The sequence below is a fragment of the Mizuhopecten yessoensis genome, unplaced genomic scaffold (assembly GCF_002113885.1).
Source record: "Mizuhopecten yessoensis strain PY_sf001 unplaced genomic scaffold, ASM211388v2 scaffold5229, whole genome shotgun sequence".
Classification (NCBI taxonomy): domain Eukaryota; kingdom Metazoa; phylum Mollusca; class Bivalvia; order Pectinida; family Pectinidae; genus Mizuhopecten; species Mizuhopecten yessoensis.
Genome location: NW_018405944.1, coordinates 9,862 through 24,174, shown reverse-complemented (window position 1 = coordinate 24,174; position 14,313 = coordinate 9,862). Strand labels below are relative to the sequence as shown.

The 14,313-nt window shown below is 35.7% G+C and overlaps 1 protein-coding gene across 4 annotated transcripts in view; it reads right to left on the bottom strand.

Annotated features, from left to right (window-relative positions):
- LOC110450416 (ABC transporter F family member 4-like) overlaps positions 1 to 13,148 on the bottom strand; it is a 28,938-nt gene extending 15,790 nt beyond the window's left edge. For 3 of the 4 annotated variants that reach the window (XM_021497914.1, XM_021497915.1, XM_021497917.1), the window contains exons 1-10: positions 13,045 to 13,137; positions 10,470 to 10,568; positions 9,608 to 9,679; positions 8,489 to 8,655; positions 8,194 to 8,231; positions 7,624 to 7,727; positions 6,103 to 6,256; positions 3,349 to 3,408; positions 2,073 to 2,168; positions 550 to 642 (exon numbers count right to left, since the gene is read on the bottom strand). In XM_021497914.1, coding sequence (XP_021353589.1) covers positions 550 to 642; positions 2,073 to 2,168; positions 3,349 to 3,408; positions 6,103 to 6,256; positions 7,624 to 7,727; positions 8,194 to 8,231; positions 8,489 to 8,655; positions 9,608 to 9,679; positions 10,470 to 10,568; positions 13,045 to 13,047 — 886 coding nt within the window. In that variant the 5' untranslated portion in view covers positions 13,048 to 13,137. Of the gene's footprint in view, positions 1 to 549; positions 643 to 2,072; positions 2,169 to 3,348; positions 3,409 to 6,102; positions 6,257 to 7,623; positions 7,728 to 8,193; positions 8,232 to 8,488; positions 8,656 to 9,607; positions 9,680 to 10,469; positions 10,569 to 13,028 lie in introns of all 4 variants that reach the window. The other variant, XM_021497916.1, reaches the window with a different exon arrangement.
- Positions 13,149 to 14,313: the final 1,165 nt, after the last annotated feature.

The window sequence follows — 14,313 nt, the reverse complement described above, 5'->3', positions numbered from 1 at the left end:
TCTTGATGTATTGTGACACATCTATTGGACAACATTTGAAGATCAGATCCTGTCCCATGCGTGTGACTAAATGGAGGTATCCTGACCTCATCGGCATGATTAACTGGACATACCCCTGCCTCATGGGCACAAACAAAAATTAATGTACCCCTGTCTCACAGGCAAGAGTGAGTGGATGTACCCCGTCCTAAAAGTGTGAGTATAGTGATGTAATCCTACACGGCATGTCTAGCTAAATAAAATACTTCTACCCCTTGACATAGAGTAAATATACCTTTACCCCATGAAGATATATGAACATCAATATATTTATTAACCCCTCTACAAGTAAATCAATTTACAGCTAACCCCTAGGCATGAACAAATGTCTCTACCCTGTAAACATAAATGAACTTGCCCCTACTCTGTACATATAAACAATTTACTCCTTCCCTGTAAACATAAACAACGTGCCCCTACCCTGCAAACATAAATGAACTTGCCCCTACTCTGTAAACATAAACAATGTACTCCTTCCCTGTGATACTGAACATGAGTGTATGAACTTACTCTTGCCCCGTGAGCGAGGTTTTGGTTTGTACTCTTCTTCAGACTCCTCCTCAGACTCCTCTGATTCGGCTGCCTTCTTTTTCTGACCTGCTCCTGTACACATCACACAAGAAAATAACATTTGATACCAAACAATAAATCCGTTATTTGTAATCATTATTTTTCAATCCCAATTTTTCGAGATTTTATAACACTGTTTAGGATCCTGTCTCACTTAGCCTAACACACATCACTAGACTTCATTCTGTTTTACCTTACTGTACTTCCTCATCAACTTCTTGGCTTGGCCACACAGCACTGGTCAATATTAGAGAACACATATTTCTACATCCTCACTGGTCAAATCATTATCAATGTGTGGAGGTTGGTAATTTGTAATGTTGACTCATTGTTGCTATTTTAGAAACAGAGGGTTACTACTCTCTATAATTTTTTATATATCAAAAGATCACAATGTCTTCATTTCAGATCTAACACAACAATAAAGAATGCGAGTACCCGTGAATATGTGGTTATGTGGACCTGAAAGTGATATTAACCTCAGCTTCGTCTTAAAAAAATTATTTAATTTCTAATTAGTCCCCTTTTTTCCAGTGGATCATTTTTGTCCTCTTGTTAAGCACATGTTTCCAGATTGTATCACGTTGCCCAAAAAATTCAAACGTAAATGAACAAAGACAACTGCTATCCTAACATGTACAAACTTATCAAAGTTCAAAGTTCAAATAATGTGAGTTAAATTCAACATCAGCGGTTCTTGTGACTGCTGTGTCTATTAGCTAGCCTGTCGCACTGAATTTCACTGAAGCTGTGAAGTATAATCTGCTTCTTCAGTCTGATATCTCAACTGTGTGATATTCTGTTTTGTAAACTTTTTGTTTCTAATAATTATACACAAAAACTATGCAAAATTCAAAATAAAATTTCTAATTTGTTTCATTTTGTACTTTGTTTAATGAATTTAGTGGACTAATATATGGTTTTATGCTATGAATCACACTGCAAATAAAACCTCCCTTATTTTGACCCAAATTCCCTTAAAATGAAAGTAAAACTCTCTGAGATTGACCTTTAGGAATTCTGACAAGTATGATATAATATTAAATGAAAAATGAATGTTAATATTTTGATGCAGTGTATATGTTATGATGATGTGTATGATATTATATGAAAGTGAAAAAAAGAATCTGAAGCATGTAACGTGAGAAAAAAAGTCTCAACAAAGATAACCATAAACAAAAAGAATTTAACAACAAAGCTCACTGTTAGGATGTTTCTCTACGTATACACTCCTATACATATATGGTAAGACACTTTATAGTGCAGACTATAATTTACCTGTAATTAAATCCTATTGTTCTCTAACTGACACCAAATCTTACCTAGGAAATAAGCATGCACCCAACACCTTACTTGTTTATACATGTAGTGAAATACCAAACGTATGCTAGGTGAGATAACACCATCGATATCACATTCTCAGGTCAATAGACGTAACTACATGTTCATATCTTTCACCTTACCTCTGCCTCGACTAGTTGGTTTGGGTTTATATTCTTCTTCAGACTCCTCTTCTTCTTCTCCTGATTCACTGAAATCTGTCTTTTGTTGAACTGCTCCTATAGCCAACATAGACACACTAGATATGTATACACTATTAGACCAAGACAACAGCTACTGTACAGGTAATTTAGTAAAAAATCAGCAGAATATGTTCAATGCCTCCCAACTTATCTCATTTTACAACATGTCAGAAAAGAATTTTTGTGTAATGAACTGAAAATTACATAAATGTCTAGAATGTGGCTACATGATGGCTTTGTAGTGCAAACTCTTCAATATTTAGAAAGTTTTGGCGAGACGAGTTGGATAATGAATTGATGCCAATCTAGCCCATGGTCATGTGTCTTGATGAGTAAGTACAGTATACGTATGTATCACAGCATTTTTGTGATTTAACCTTTGACCTTGACCTCTGTGATTCGGGTTGAGGGAAAATTTGCTTATGTAATTATAATTTGACCACTGAATTGACCTCTATTGTGAAATTGACCTTGAGCTAATGATGAGGAGAGTGATACATATTTTCTAGTGGCCTGGATGGGGATAATCACATGCTGTTAAAACATTCCATCACAACTCAATCCTATGTCATTTAGAAAAGGTATGGGCCGAACAGATAGCAGACTGTTTGGTTTAGTATTGTTTAACGTCCTATCAACAGCTATGGTCATTTAAAGACGTGCCTTCCCTGTGTGCAAGATGCTTGCATGTAGTGTATGGGTGTGTGTTTTTGGTGGTTGTGATATGTTCGTGTTAAGTATTAAAATTTCTGAACAACCTCTACAATGTTTCATTAAAGTCAACAAAATGATGAGAAAAGGTATCATCTCATGCTAATTTAAAAATAAAAAGTACAACTTGACATGGTTTTTAAAAAAAATATTTAACAGTCTATTTTTAATTTAAATGTTTTTTTCCTTTTACATGAAATTACAGCTTTGTTCATGCCAAATATATGTCATAAGACCTTACCTGTTGTAAGGATGTTAAACCCAAACAAACAAACAAACAAACATGTACACTTGCAGAGATGCATGAGTTGACAATTATTTCATCTACTGCAATATAAATCTATAAATCAGACCAACTGTTAACCTATATTGAATAATGCATAAATAATCAACGATATGCTGACATAGATCCCATTATTAAATCCCTACGACAACCTGGTGCAAAAACAAAACCTTTTTGCAACACAAATTCTTCTTCAATGTGACAAATGTATATATTTCTTACCTTTGGCCTTTTTTCTGGGCGATTTTTGTTCTTCATCAGAATCTGCCTTTTTGGGTGTTGCTGTAAAACAGTAACAACTCAGTTTTATGTCCTAAGCTTACTAAACTACTTAATGAGTACATGTACTGGTAGGAACAATAAAATGACAATCCCTGTACCACTACCAAAATCCGTAACAAAGTACTGGAATCTGTGTTTAAATCATGACTACAGCTTTGGTGCACCATTTCAGAAAAGAAAAATATACCCAGCGGAACATTTTTGAGAAATAATTAAGGTGAAATGAACAAAATATAATCAGCAAAAATGTCCTGAGCTTGAAACTTCAGTGAAGCTAGTTATACTATTGTTCTAACCGACTGAGCTACCTGGTCTTCAGAAGTGTCTAGGCTTGATTGATTGATTGGTTGGTTTTACGTCCATTTCACTACTGAGTAGTTGGGTTATCCAGCAGACGAAGAAAAGAGAGAAAATGAGTAGAAGGGATAAAGTAAAGAGTGAAGGAATAGAAAAGGGAAACATGAGGAGAGAAGGAGCCGTCTATCCTATATGTATTAATGTATAAATCTAATTTTTGTAAGACGACCCCTAGGTCTGATGTTTGCCTTAGCCTAACTCTAGTCGTATAGCAGCACCAAGCCTGGACTGAAAGTGAGGTACTGTGAGTTACACCATGGCCAGCTCCTGGCTATTTTAGTGTCCAGGCTGTACTGTGCTACAGTTATATCTAAACAAAGGTTAAAGGGGGAAGAGATCCTAAACTCAAACTATCAAATCTAATTTTCACCAATTCATATTTTTCTAAATTGTAGCCTGTTTTTGTCAGATGACAATCACTGTAATTATTGGGTTCCAATTGAGAGTTTTTTTCCTAATTTTTTTATTTTTGACAGAAAGGAAGACAAGAGGCCCTGTATCGCTCACCTGAATATTTAAGCAGTCATAGCAAAATATTCTCATTAAATATTATATTGCACTAAAAATATTTCCCTCGCAAACTTTGTTGGCTCCATCTGTTGAAACTACCAGCAAAATATTATTATAAGATTCTATGCTTTTTGATTCTTCTTCAGAAGTTGCTTGACATATTTTTCCCTGTGATCTTGTAAGTAGGTCAATGTCATTTTCCTTCTCAAATTGGTTAGCTCTATTCCAAAAAGCTACCAGCCAAATCTTATGAATCCATTCCTTTTAGTTCTCAAGAACAAATCCATTAAAATGTTGTTGACCTCTGTGACCTCTAAAGTAGGTTGAGGTCATTTTCATTTGCAAACTTTGGTGAGCTCTATCCCGGGAAGTCACCAGCCAAATATTATAATTTTATGCCTTTTAATTCTTCAGAAGAAGCTGTTTGAACTGTTTGACATATTTGAACGCTGTGACCTTGAAAGTAGGTCAAGGTCATTTTCATTCGCAAACTTTGTTTGGCTCTTTCCCAGGAAGCCACCTGCCAAATATTAAGATTTTATAACTACCAGTTCTTCAGAAGAAGTCGTTTAAAGTGTTTGACATATCTGCCTCATGTGACCTTAAAAGAAGGTCAAGGTCATTTTCATTCTCAAACTTTGTTCGGCTCTTTCCTAGGAAGCTACAAGCCAAATATAGAGATTATATACCTTTCAGTTCTTCAGAAGAAGTCGTTTGAAGTGTCTGACACATTTGACTCCTGTGACCTTGAAAGAAGGTCAAGGTCATTTTCATTCTCAAACTTTGTCGGGCTCTATCCAAGGAAGCCATCAATCAAAAATAAAGATTCTATACCTTTCAGTTCTTCAGAAGAAGTCATTTGAAGCTTTTGACATATATGACCCCTGTGACCTTGAAAGTAGGTCAAACTAGTTTTCATTCTCAAACTTTGTTGGGCTCTATCCCAGGAAGCCACCAGCCAAATATAAAGATTATATACCTTTCAGTTCTTCAGAAGAAGTCGTTTGAAGTGTTTGACACATTTGACCCCTGTGACCTTGAAAGTAGGTCAAGGTCATTTTCATTCTTAAACTTTGTTGGGCTCTATCCCAGGAAGCCATCAGCCAAATATGAAGATTCTATACCTTTCAGTTCTTCAGAAGAAGTCGTTTGAAGTTTTTTCAATATTTGACCCCTGTGACCTTGAAAACAGGTCAAGGTCATTTTCGTTCTCAAACTTTGTAGGGCTTCTACCAACGAAGCTTTCAGCCAAATATCATGACTCTAGGCCTGTCCATTCTTCAGAAGAAGTTGTTTAAAGGAAAAGTTGACGGACGAGGACGGACGGACGCCGGACGGACGCCGCACCATGACATAAGCTCACTTGCCCTTCGGGCAGGTGAGCTAATAATAGGTTTTTGTTCAGCAACTTCATCCAAGTTTGGTTTATCACAAGTTCAATGTGGGAGTTAAGAGAAGACATAGCGTTTAATTTGCGGCCGTAATCCCAGGTCACTGAATCACAAGTTTTCAATGGGCTGGATACTCAAGCTCTATGACTCATGACTTGAAATGTCAGAAATATACCTGTATAACGGTTAGACATGAGTTACAATTCCTGCAACTACTTGAGGATAAAGATCTTCATTAAAGTTCCACGGTAGTAAAGCAAAATCTGGAAACGTATGTCACCCGAACCATCAACTAGATAACACTGTTTTACAGAAAGGGGACTTAAATCTGTTTAATTCAAATCACTGGCTGTCTGTCTGTGGACATCAAGTTTGAACCCTGTGATATTTGGTTTTACACAAGTTTCTCCGTACTTCAATAAATGATAAATCCTACCTGTTTTTTTCGTATCGTATCTAGCTGGGGCCTTCTTGGCGGGGCTAGGAGAACCCCCAGATACTTTGGCAATCTGTACCATCCAGTTTGGGAGTACTCGCTTCTTGTCGGTAGGCAGGCTCATATCTCCCTTCCCCGGAGGTCGTACGGTCTTCTGCAACCATAAGATTATCATATTTCTCACAAAACAAGATATCTACTTTTTCTCATAGGCAATGTATTAAAGGAAACGTAACATTTATCTGTACAAAATGCAGGATCTGATTTAATTAAAAACAAAGTGAAATTAATTTCTTTCATTCCTGTGAATACATGACAGAACTGTCCTGGGTTAAGGGTAGTCCGAATTATTCTGACGTTTAATCGACTTTTTTTATATTGGTCTGTCGTCGATTAATGTCAGAACTCCGGCCCTCTATAATATGCGGGAAATAAGCGACCTGCGCCCGGGTCGCACCTCAAACTGATATTTTAGAAACAAATTGGCACTTTCACACACATGTCGCACATGGATTGAAAGATCTATTCTTTATGCACAAGATGAACATAAATTACATGCCTCAAACAACCAATACAATCCCCGCCTTCTAATGCCATGTGACTAAAATCTCGCCGGCCTACGTCATAACGTTGGGAAATACCTTCGGTAACGCGAGATCTCGTCAAGTCATGTGACATTGCTCATGCCCTAATTTCCATTAAAAACATGGGTTGGTATAGAAAACGTTGGAAAATACTTTTCCTAATGATCTTTGAAACATGTTATTGATACCACCTAGTGCATAAAGAATAGATCTTTCGATCCATGTGCGACATGTGTGTGAAAGTGACGATTTGTTTCTAAAATATCAGTTTGAAGTGCGACCCGGGTGCGGGTCGCTTATTTCCCGCATATTATAGAGGGCCAGAGTTCTGACGTTAATCGACGACAGACCGATATAAAAAAAGTCGATAAAACGTCAGAATAATTTGGACTAGGTTAAGGGGTGCAAGACATTTTTATCTTACATCCTATTTCATGTGCAAGATATCACAGTACAAGAATGACATGTAATATTCTGATGCTGAGATGCAGAAATTGCGATGCTTTTTTTTGGCTGTTTCTGAGCTAAATGTAGTGACTGGAATGATAGATGAATATTGTTTGTTTTGTGCCGAGGGGTGTAGGATAGGAAAATTCCAGACTCAGGATTTTCAAACAGATACAAAATTCACAGCAAGCCTTACGTTTTACCCAATTTGAAAACCCCTGGGGAGGAATTTCCCTATACATGTACCACACCCTGCATGGGCAGGAGGGGTAAGTCTAATAGTATTCTTTCATAAACCTACTTTTTTTTTTAATTCTGATTTCAGTTGTTGATATTTTGATGGAAAAAGCAGGAACAGAATAACATAATCCAATATAGAGTATAAACACTTACATGAAACCCTCTTCCAATCATTTGAAATATTAACACTTCAAAAGTCCATTAAATAAGAACATACCCCCATGGAGTACAAACATTATTTCAGGTTTACCTTTTTTACTGGACTACCAGTGTTTTTCTTGTCATCTTCATCATCTTCATCATCTTCATCATCCTCTTCATCCTCATCATCCTCTTCCTCCTCTTTTTCTGATCCTGAAAAGGGAAAATTGTAAATGCTCATGGAAATTTGGTGGGATAAGCACAAAACTGAGTAGCAGAAGTTAATAGCTATGTGTTTTTATTCCACGACGACATTGACCAGAGCTTTTCACAAGTTTGTGACTCGATAAGTAGACTTTGGCTCAATGTGATAGTAACATCCAGTTTAATAGTTATTTGTACAGACAATTTGAATTTAAAGATATTCTGGCACACATGGAAAACTAATCTGCAGCAGATGATATCATCAAGATATTTCTGTACAATGTACATATATGACAGGAGTCAAAGAGCCGAGCAGGAATTCTGTCAATTCCAACGACAGCAATCTGATCACTGATACATGTATTCAGAAACAACAAAATTAAGTCGTAGTTCTACAGTCCAGAAAGATTTTCAATGTCTGAGTTTTTGCAGGATGATAGGAATCCAATTGTTCTGAAAAAAATTATTAACATACCTTCTGACTTTGCTGCTGCCGTATCATTTTGAACTCCACTGGAAATCAATAATACCATTTCAATAATTAATTCTATAATTAAAATCAATTGTAACAACAAACAAATATTGCCCATTAATTACTTGTAAGGTGAAAAATCATGTTTTCTTTTAGAATAATAGATGAGCACTTTTAATTATGAATTTTAACATTTTTGAAAAATATCCAATACATTTATCTGTCATTAAACTCATTGGCATCTTTGGCCAGTTGGCAGTAATTTAATCATTTGTAACAAATAAAAAACAATATTCACCCTTTATTTGCTCCATTTGTAATCTTGTTTGTTTTTACTTTGAAGAAGAGTTTATCTGGGAGTAAACCAAACACATCCCCTGCTCCGAGACATCGCTTCTCGTCCTTAGGGAGAGCCACGGCCGAACCTCCTCCATTCTTCTTGAAAAAGCATGGATTACTGTGTGTCTTTAAAAGAGTAAGGAAAAACATTACTAATCATGGGATATATATCTACAGGGAAAATAGTCAACACTACTTATTTTCAATCATTCCTGTTCCCTACGTTACTTGCACCCTAAAATTACTCGCGTCAATAACGGCCAATTTTGGAGAAGGTTGTGATCTATTAACTTCTTGTAAAGAACAAAATAAAGAACATATTCAAACTTTTAACAATTAAATAAACGGAGAATCTCAAAAAGGTTTCCATTACAAACGATTTTTATGAAACAAGTTTTTGGATATTTAAAAAAAAAATCAGATGTAATAAAAACAGGTTTGAATTTTTTTATGATATACTCAACTAAAGGATGTTGAATTCCAAATTTTATTTTTATTTAAGACAATAAAAATCAAAGTAACATCAGAAGTTTTGCCACTGCATAGAATTTGTGACATCAATGGTGGTTATGTTCCTAGTGATATCACTGCAGGTAAATTTCACCTGTTACAGACTAAAAACTTGTGTAATGGTGACATGACGCTGAATAACATCCTGTTATGTGATAAATCAGATTTCTTCACACGACATTAAGACTTAAAGATCTTTTATCAAGTACATCTGGTGGTGATTTTCAAAAAGGTGCTCATGTTTCTATTCCACATAAACACACATCACCACTAAATCTGTAGTGGAAAATTAAAACATTCACGAAATGTCCGCACTAACATAAACAATATCCAAACAAAAACTTTAAGGCCCTGCTAGAAAAGTTGGAAACAAGTTGCCTCTGACCTGACATCAGGAATCTAACCTGTACCTAGCTATATGCCATCACACACCAGAGTACGTACAACACCGTCAAATACTCTAGATGTAGACCTCATAGCCAACCGGGTGGGTAAGATGGAAAATGATGATAGATAGTAACTCATACATTCAAACACAAGCATGTCAAGAATACAAAACTATACACACTGGCGTCAGATACAAGTCTCCATCTTCCACTTCTAGTATGCCGTGGTTCCTTGAAACTCTCTTATCGGTGACCTGAAACAAGCAGATAACTTTAACATTTTATGTTGTGTTGAAAATATTTTAAGAAAGTTTCAATATATAAAAATATTAACTTTATTTATTTTACAACAATTATGAAACAAGTTGTGTCAACTTATATTAATCACTCTTGTTGGCCCGGATGCTGGCCTACAGGGGTCTTAGTGTGGGAGGAAACCGGAGAACCCGGAGAAAACCCATGGGGTGGGCTTAACTATATTTAACATCAATATTCAAATTGCAATCTTAAAATATATTTGAAAAATTCACCAAAAATATTGGGTTCCTTGTATTTATTTTAGATGATTACCATATATTAAATCCTTATACAGTAGAACATTGATTATGTGAACTTTGATCATTTGAGAAGGCTTATCCAAATGACTGCTTATCAAGGACTTTCATTTGACTTCACAAAATTTGCGTTTGAAAGGACGCTATATATGTATTAGACAGGTATTTTGACCCTTCAGTTTTCAGGAAATTATTATTTGACTTATATAATTGCTAAAGATGTTCTAGTTCTACCATATAGTGACCACCTTCAACTAATTGAAGATTTTGTCAAGCGTCAACTGAAAGCCCTGTTATCTTAACCTTATGTATGTCTCCTTACGGGTTCCAGATAATTGGCTTTTTACTATATACAATTTTAGTCTTAAATTCAATCTTTCTTGAACGTATATTAACTGAAAATCTTATGTTAACTTATTGTTAAGCTTGCAGATTTACACCTGGACCCATATATTGCTATCAATGCCAACTGAAACAGATTAAACTTCACCTGTAGGAATGGTCCCCTTCCTATGACTGTCTTTGTCAGTGGTACATCAATCACATCACTTCCCTCCAATGATAAAAGCGATATACCGGACATGTTCTTCTGAAAAAAAAAGGTATAAAGAAACCTGGTTAATTTTACTTTTTCCAGTAAGGCATTATATTATGTGTCAGGAAAATACATTAACTATCTACAATCAATGTCAATAGGTGTTTTTTATATCAGTTACTCACTTACCATTTCATCACAAGTATTTAGTTGTTAGCCATGATTACTTATGTGGTTTCGCCAGACTTTATATAGTACACACTTGTTTAAAAAATCAATCATTTTGAATACCTAGCAGATTCAGTATAGTTGCGGTAAATTAGAAGAAGGATTTTCTGGAAATGTTTTATCAATCTGTCCCTGTATTTCTTATTTTGTATAATGAACCCAAATTATCCAAAGATGACAGGTAAACAACCAAAAATATGCATTACCCGGTAGTTGAACAATTTCGTATCACAATATGTTAAAGTTATATTTTTCGTCAACCTCTTCCTGTTATAAATATTTCCCTGTCATCTGGAATACATATTTTGGTGGGAAATTTCATAAATCAACTGTCAAACAATATAGAATCTACTTAGCAAAATGATTACCAGGTATACAAAATCATTACTTCTTCCCTTAGTTTATACAGACAATATGAGCAGTGAAACATATTCAGCCACTTTAACTATTTAACCCTTTCAACACTGCAGACCATAATGAACTCCTCCAAATAAATGTATGGTAGAGTCTATTAAAGTTACCTAGGGTTGAAAGGGTTAACGAAGAGTTGACATTGTTTTCTATACTCTAATCTACATACTTACTAGTCTGTTTGTAGGATTACAACAATTGCCCAACGTTTGTTTCAGAAGTCAACATTTATTTTCTTAATTTCAATATTAGAGCTTGGAATATAGCAAGCATCCTATCAAAGTTATGCAAAATCTTGCTACCAAAGTTGTGTGTATGTAAAAGATGTGCATTGATTACGTTGCCTTACAAGCGTTAGCTGTAAGGAATTTCTCTATAGCTCAGCGGTAGAGCATCGGGCTGGAGAGCCAGGGGTTGCGAGTTCGAGCCCCAGCGACGGCACTATCTTTATCACTTAAACTCGTCCTACTACAAACTGGTGCTGTTGACCTTTTTCCGTTCAAGGTAGGAGAACCCTATTCTGGGAGTCAAAGAACCTGGGTTGGTGATTGAAAAAAAGTGGGGAATAGTGTAAAAGATATGCTTTGATTAGGTTGCCTTACAAGCGCAAGCTGTCTGGAATTTCCCTTTAGCTCAGCGATAGAGCATCTGGCTGGAGTGCCAAGGGTTGTGAGTTCAAGCCACGGCGACAGCACTATATTTATCACTATCAGGTACTGGAGCACCAGCAAATCTAGCTATAAAGCTAGATTTGGCTATGACTATACGTATATAGCGCGAATGTAAACAAACATGCCATTACTGGTCGTAATTACCTCTTGCACATCGATTGAAGTGTTGACCAAACAAGTGAGTTGGTGAAATGAAATATTTTTATATAGAAACTCCATACTTGCATCCTTTAATCCTCTCAATCTGATGGTCAGACAGGAATATTAACGATTTCTGTACCGAAACACAAAATATTTCACTCCTTCCCGACCCATGAACAACTTTCATTGCATGTTATCATTCTTACTCGGAAGCATCTTCCGAAAGCAAGGGCTGAATATGCATCATCGGGATGCTTATCTTTGCTAACACGAAGCAGACGCCATATTGAGTAGACACGCTATAGTTTGTTACTAATAAGTGATGTATGTTGACAGGGGAAAAAATGCAACGATAGAATTCAAAGAAATGAATGAAAATTGAGTTTTTAGGTGAATCACTTTCATTTCACCGACTTACCTGTTTGGTCAACAATTCAATTGATGTGCACGAGATAATTACGACCAGTTCTGGCATGTTTGTTTGCATTCGTGCTATACATGTTTATTTATATTTGACAATATAGCCAAATCTAGCTATATATATAGCCAGATTTGTCGGTGCTCCAGTACCCGACTATTTCTTGCAATACTACAAGCTACAAGTATGCAAGTTTCTCTAGTATTTTTTAAAACGAATTTTGCTCTTTTTCTGTATATCATTGTACACAAAAAAAACGTAAGTTGCAATTCTGTATTTTTCTGACTTGTCATCATGAGATGATGCATTGGAGTCAATTACAGTCCTCTAAAGTCAGTGGATGTTCTAAACCTGGTAAGTTTCAATAGTTTTATGCATTGTTATAAATACATCGCTTTGCTTCCAACATCAATGATGCCCCTCTGAAAGCAACATTTGAGAGATGGAACTAAGACTCGTTACAAGCTAATGATGGGGATGTAGATGAGAAATGGGTCGCCGGTACCGAAGGACAATGCCGACGGCGATGATGGGTGGTAAACAAAAAGCTGATGTGTGAACGGGATCTTTTAGATTGATGACCATTGAAATCATAACAATAATTGTTTAAAAATCATGCACACAAAATAATGCATATGCATTTACATTTTGATTGTCACACCATGGAATACGATGATCAAAGACTCGATTCTTCTCTTCACCAACGCATGTTTCTTGTTTTCCCTTGCATTTTTCTTGCCTCCAAGCCAGAAGAGTTCTTTAAAAGGAACGATAACGGAAGTGATTTTCCGCCACACGTTTTGCCGTTAGTCCTGCTATATGAGCCACATACAAATGGAAAGAAATAAACATCAACAAGTCCGAGCATATAAAGACCTGGCGATTTTGATTTAATTGTTAAAGAACTTTTAATTTTAACGAAAAATCCTGTCAACGGACAGCTGTCGAAAAAAATCTAGCATGCATAGCATCTTAACTAGAAAGAAAAAGATTCGTCCAGATTGTTTATTTTCCGGTGATATTTGAAGGATATATTATGAGAAGTAATTAAATTGAAGGACTGTTATGATTATAATATTATATTTTAATATTGGCTTAAAATTATATTCTTTAAATTAGCACAAGTCAATCTCACAACAATGTATCCCTAAAGACAGAGTAAACTTATATTATATAAATTAGGTCCCGTATACAATCGTAGGTATGGCACGGAATTAGATTAGTTGTCCGAGGCATAGGAAACTAGCTATAGTCTCGTCCTAATGATATTTTCTTCTATCTCTCTCTCCCCCTCCGCCCCTGCTTCTTTTTACTTTAATACGTACATTTTGTCTTAAAATATATATTATTATTTGTAAAAATAGATTCGACTTAAAATTGGTCTTTTATCAAAACCATATATACTTGTATGACCTCCTTGATCAACACACAAAAATGAAAACCAACAAATTAACTATATACTCATTTAATTGTTGGTCGGCAATTCTTTTCAGATAATTTCACTTTATTGTGAACTAAGCGCAATGTCTTATAAGCACTTTGAATGATGACATCATATATATTATTATACCTTCTGTTAAAATCTCGTAATCTGATTGGTTGAGAAAGATGTGAACATTTTCAATGTTACTTGCTCGTTTTACAAAGATAAAGAAGACAGGGTGTTATTCCAAAAAATATCACATGCGCCAAACGTATGCGTGCACGGTTCGTCCCAGTGCCAGGGTGTTATTCCTAAAAAATGTTACATGCGCCAAATGTATGGGCCCTGGTTCATCCATGTGAAAACTTTTCTGAAACGTTTGTCGACCTTTAAAAATGGTGAAGTGGTGAAACACCTAAACATGACACTCGGTATAATAAAATAAATATCACATTCATGAGAGGGCGATATTGCATATTTTCACCCCTCGGAAAGCATTGTTGACCT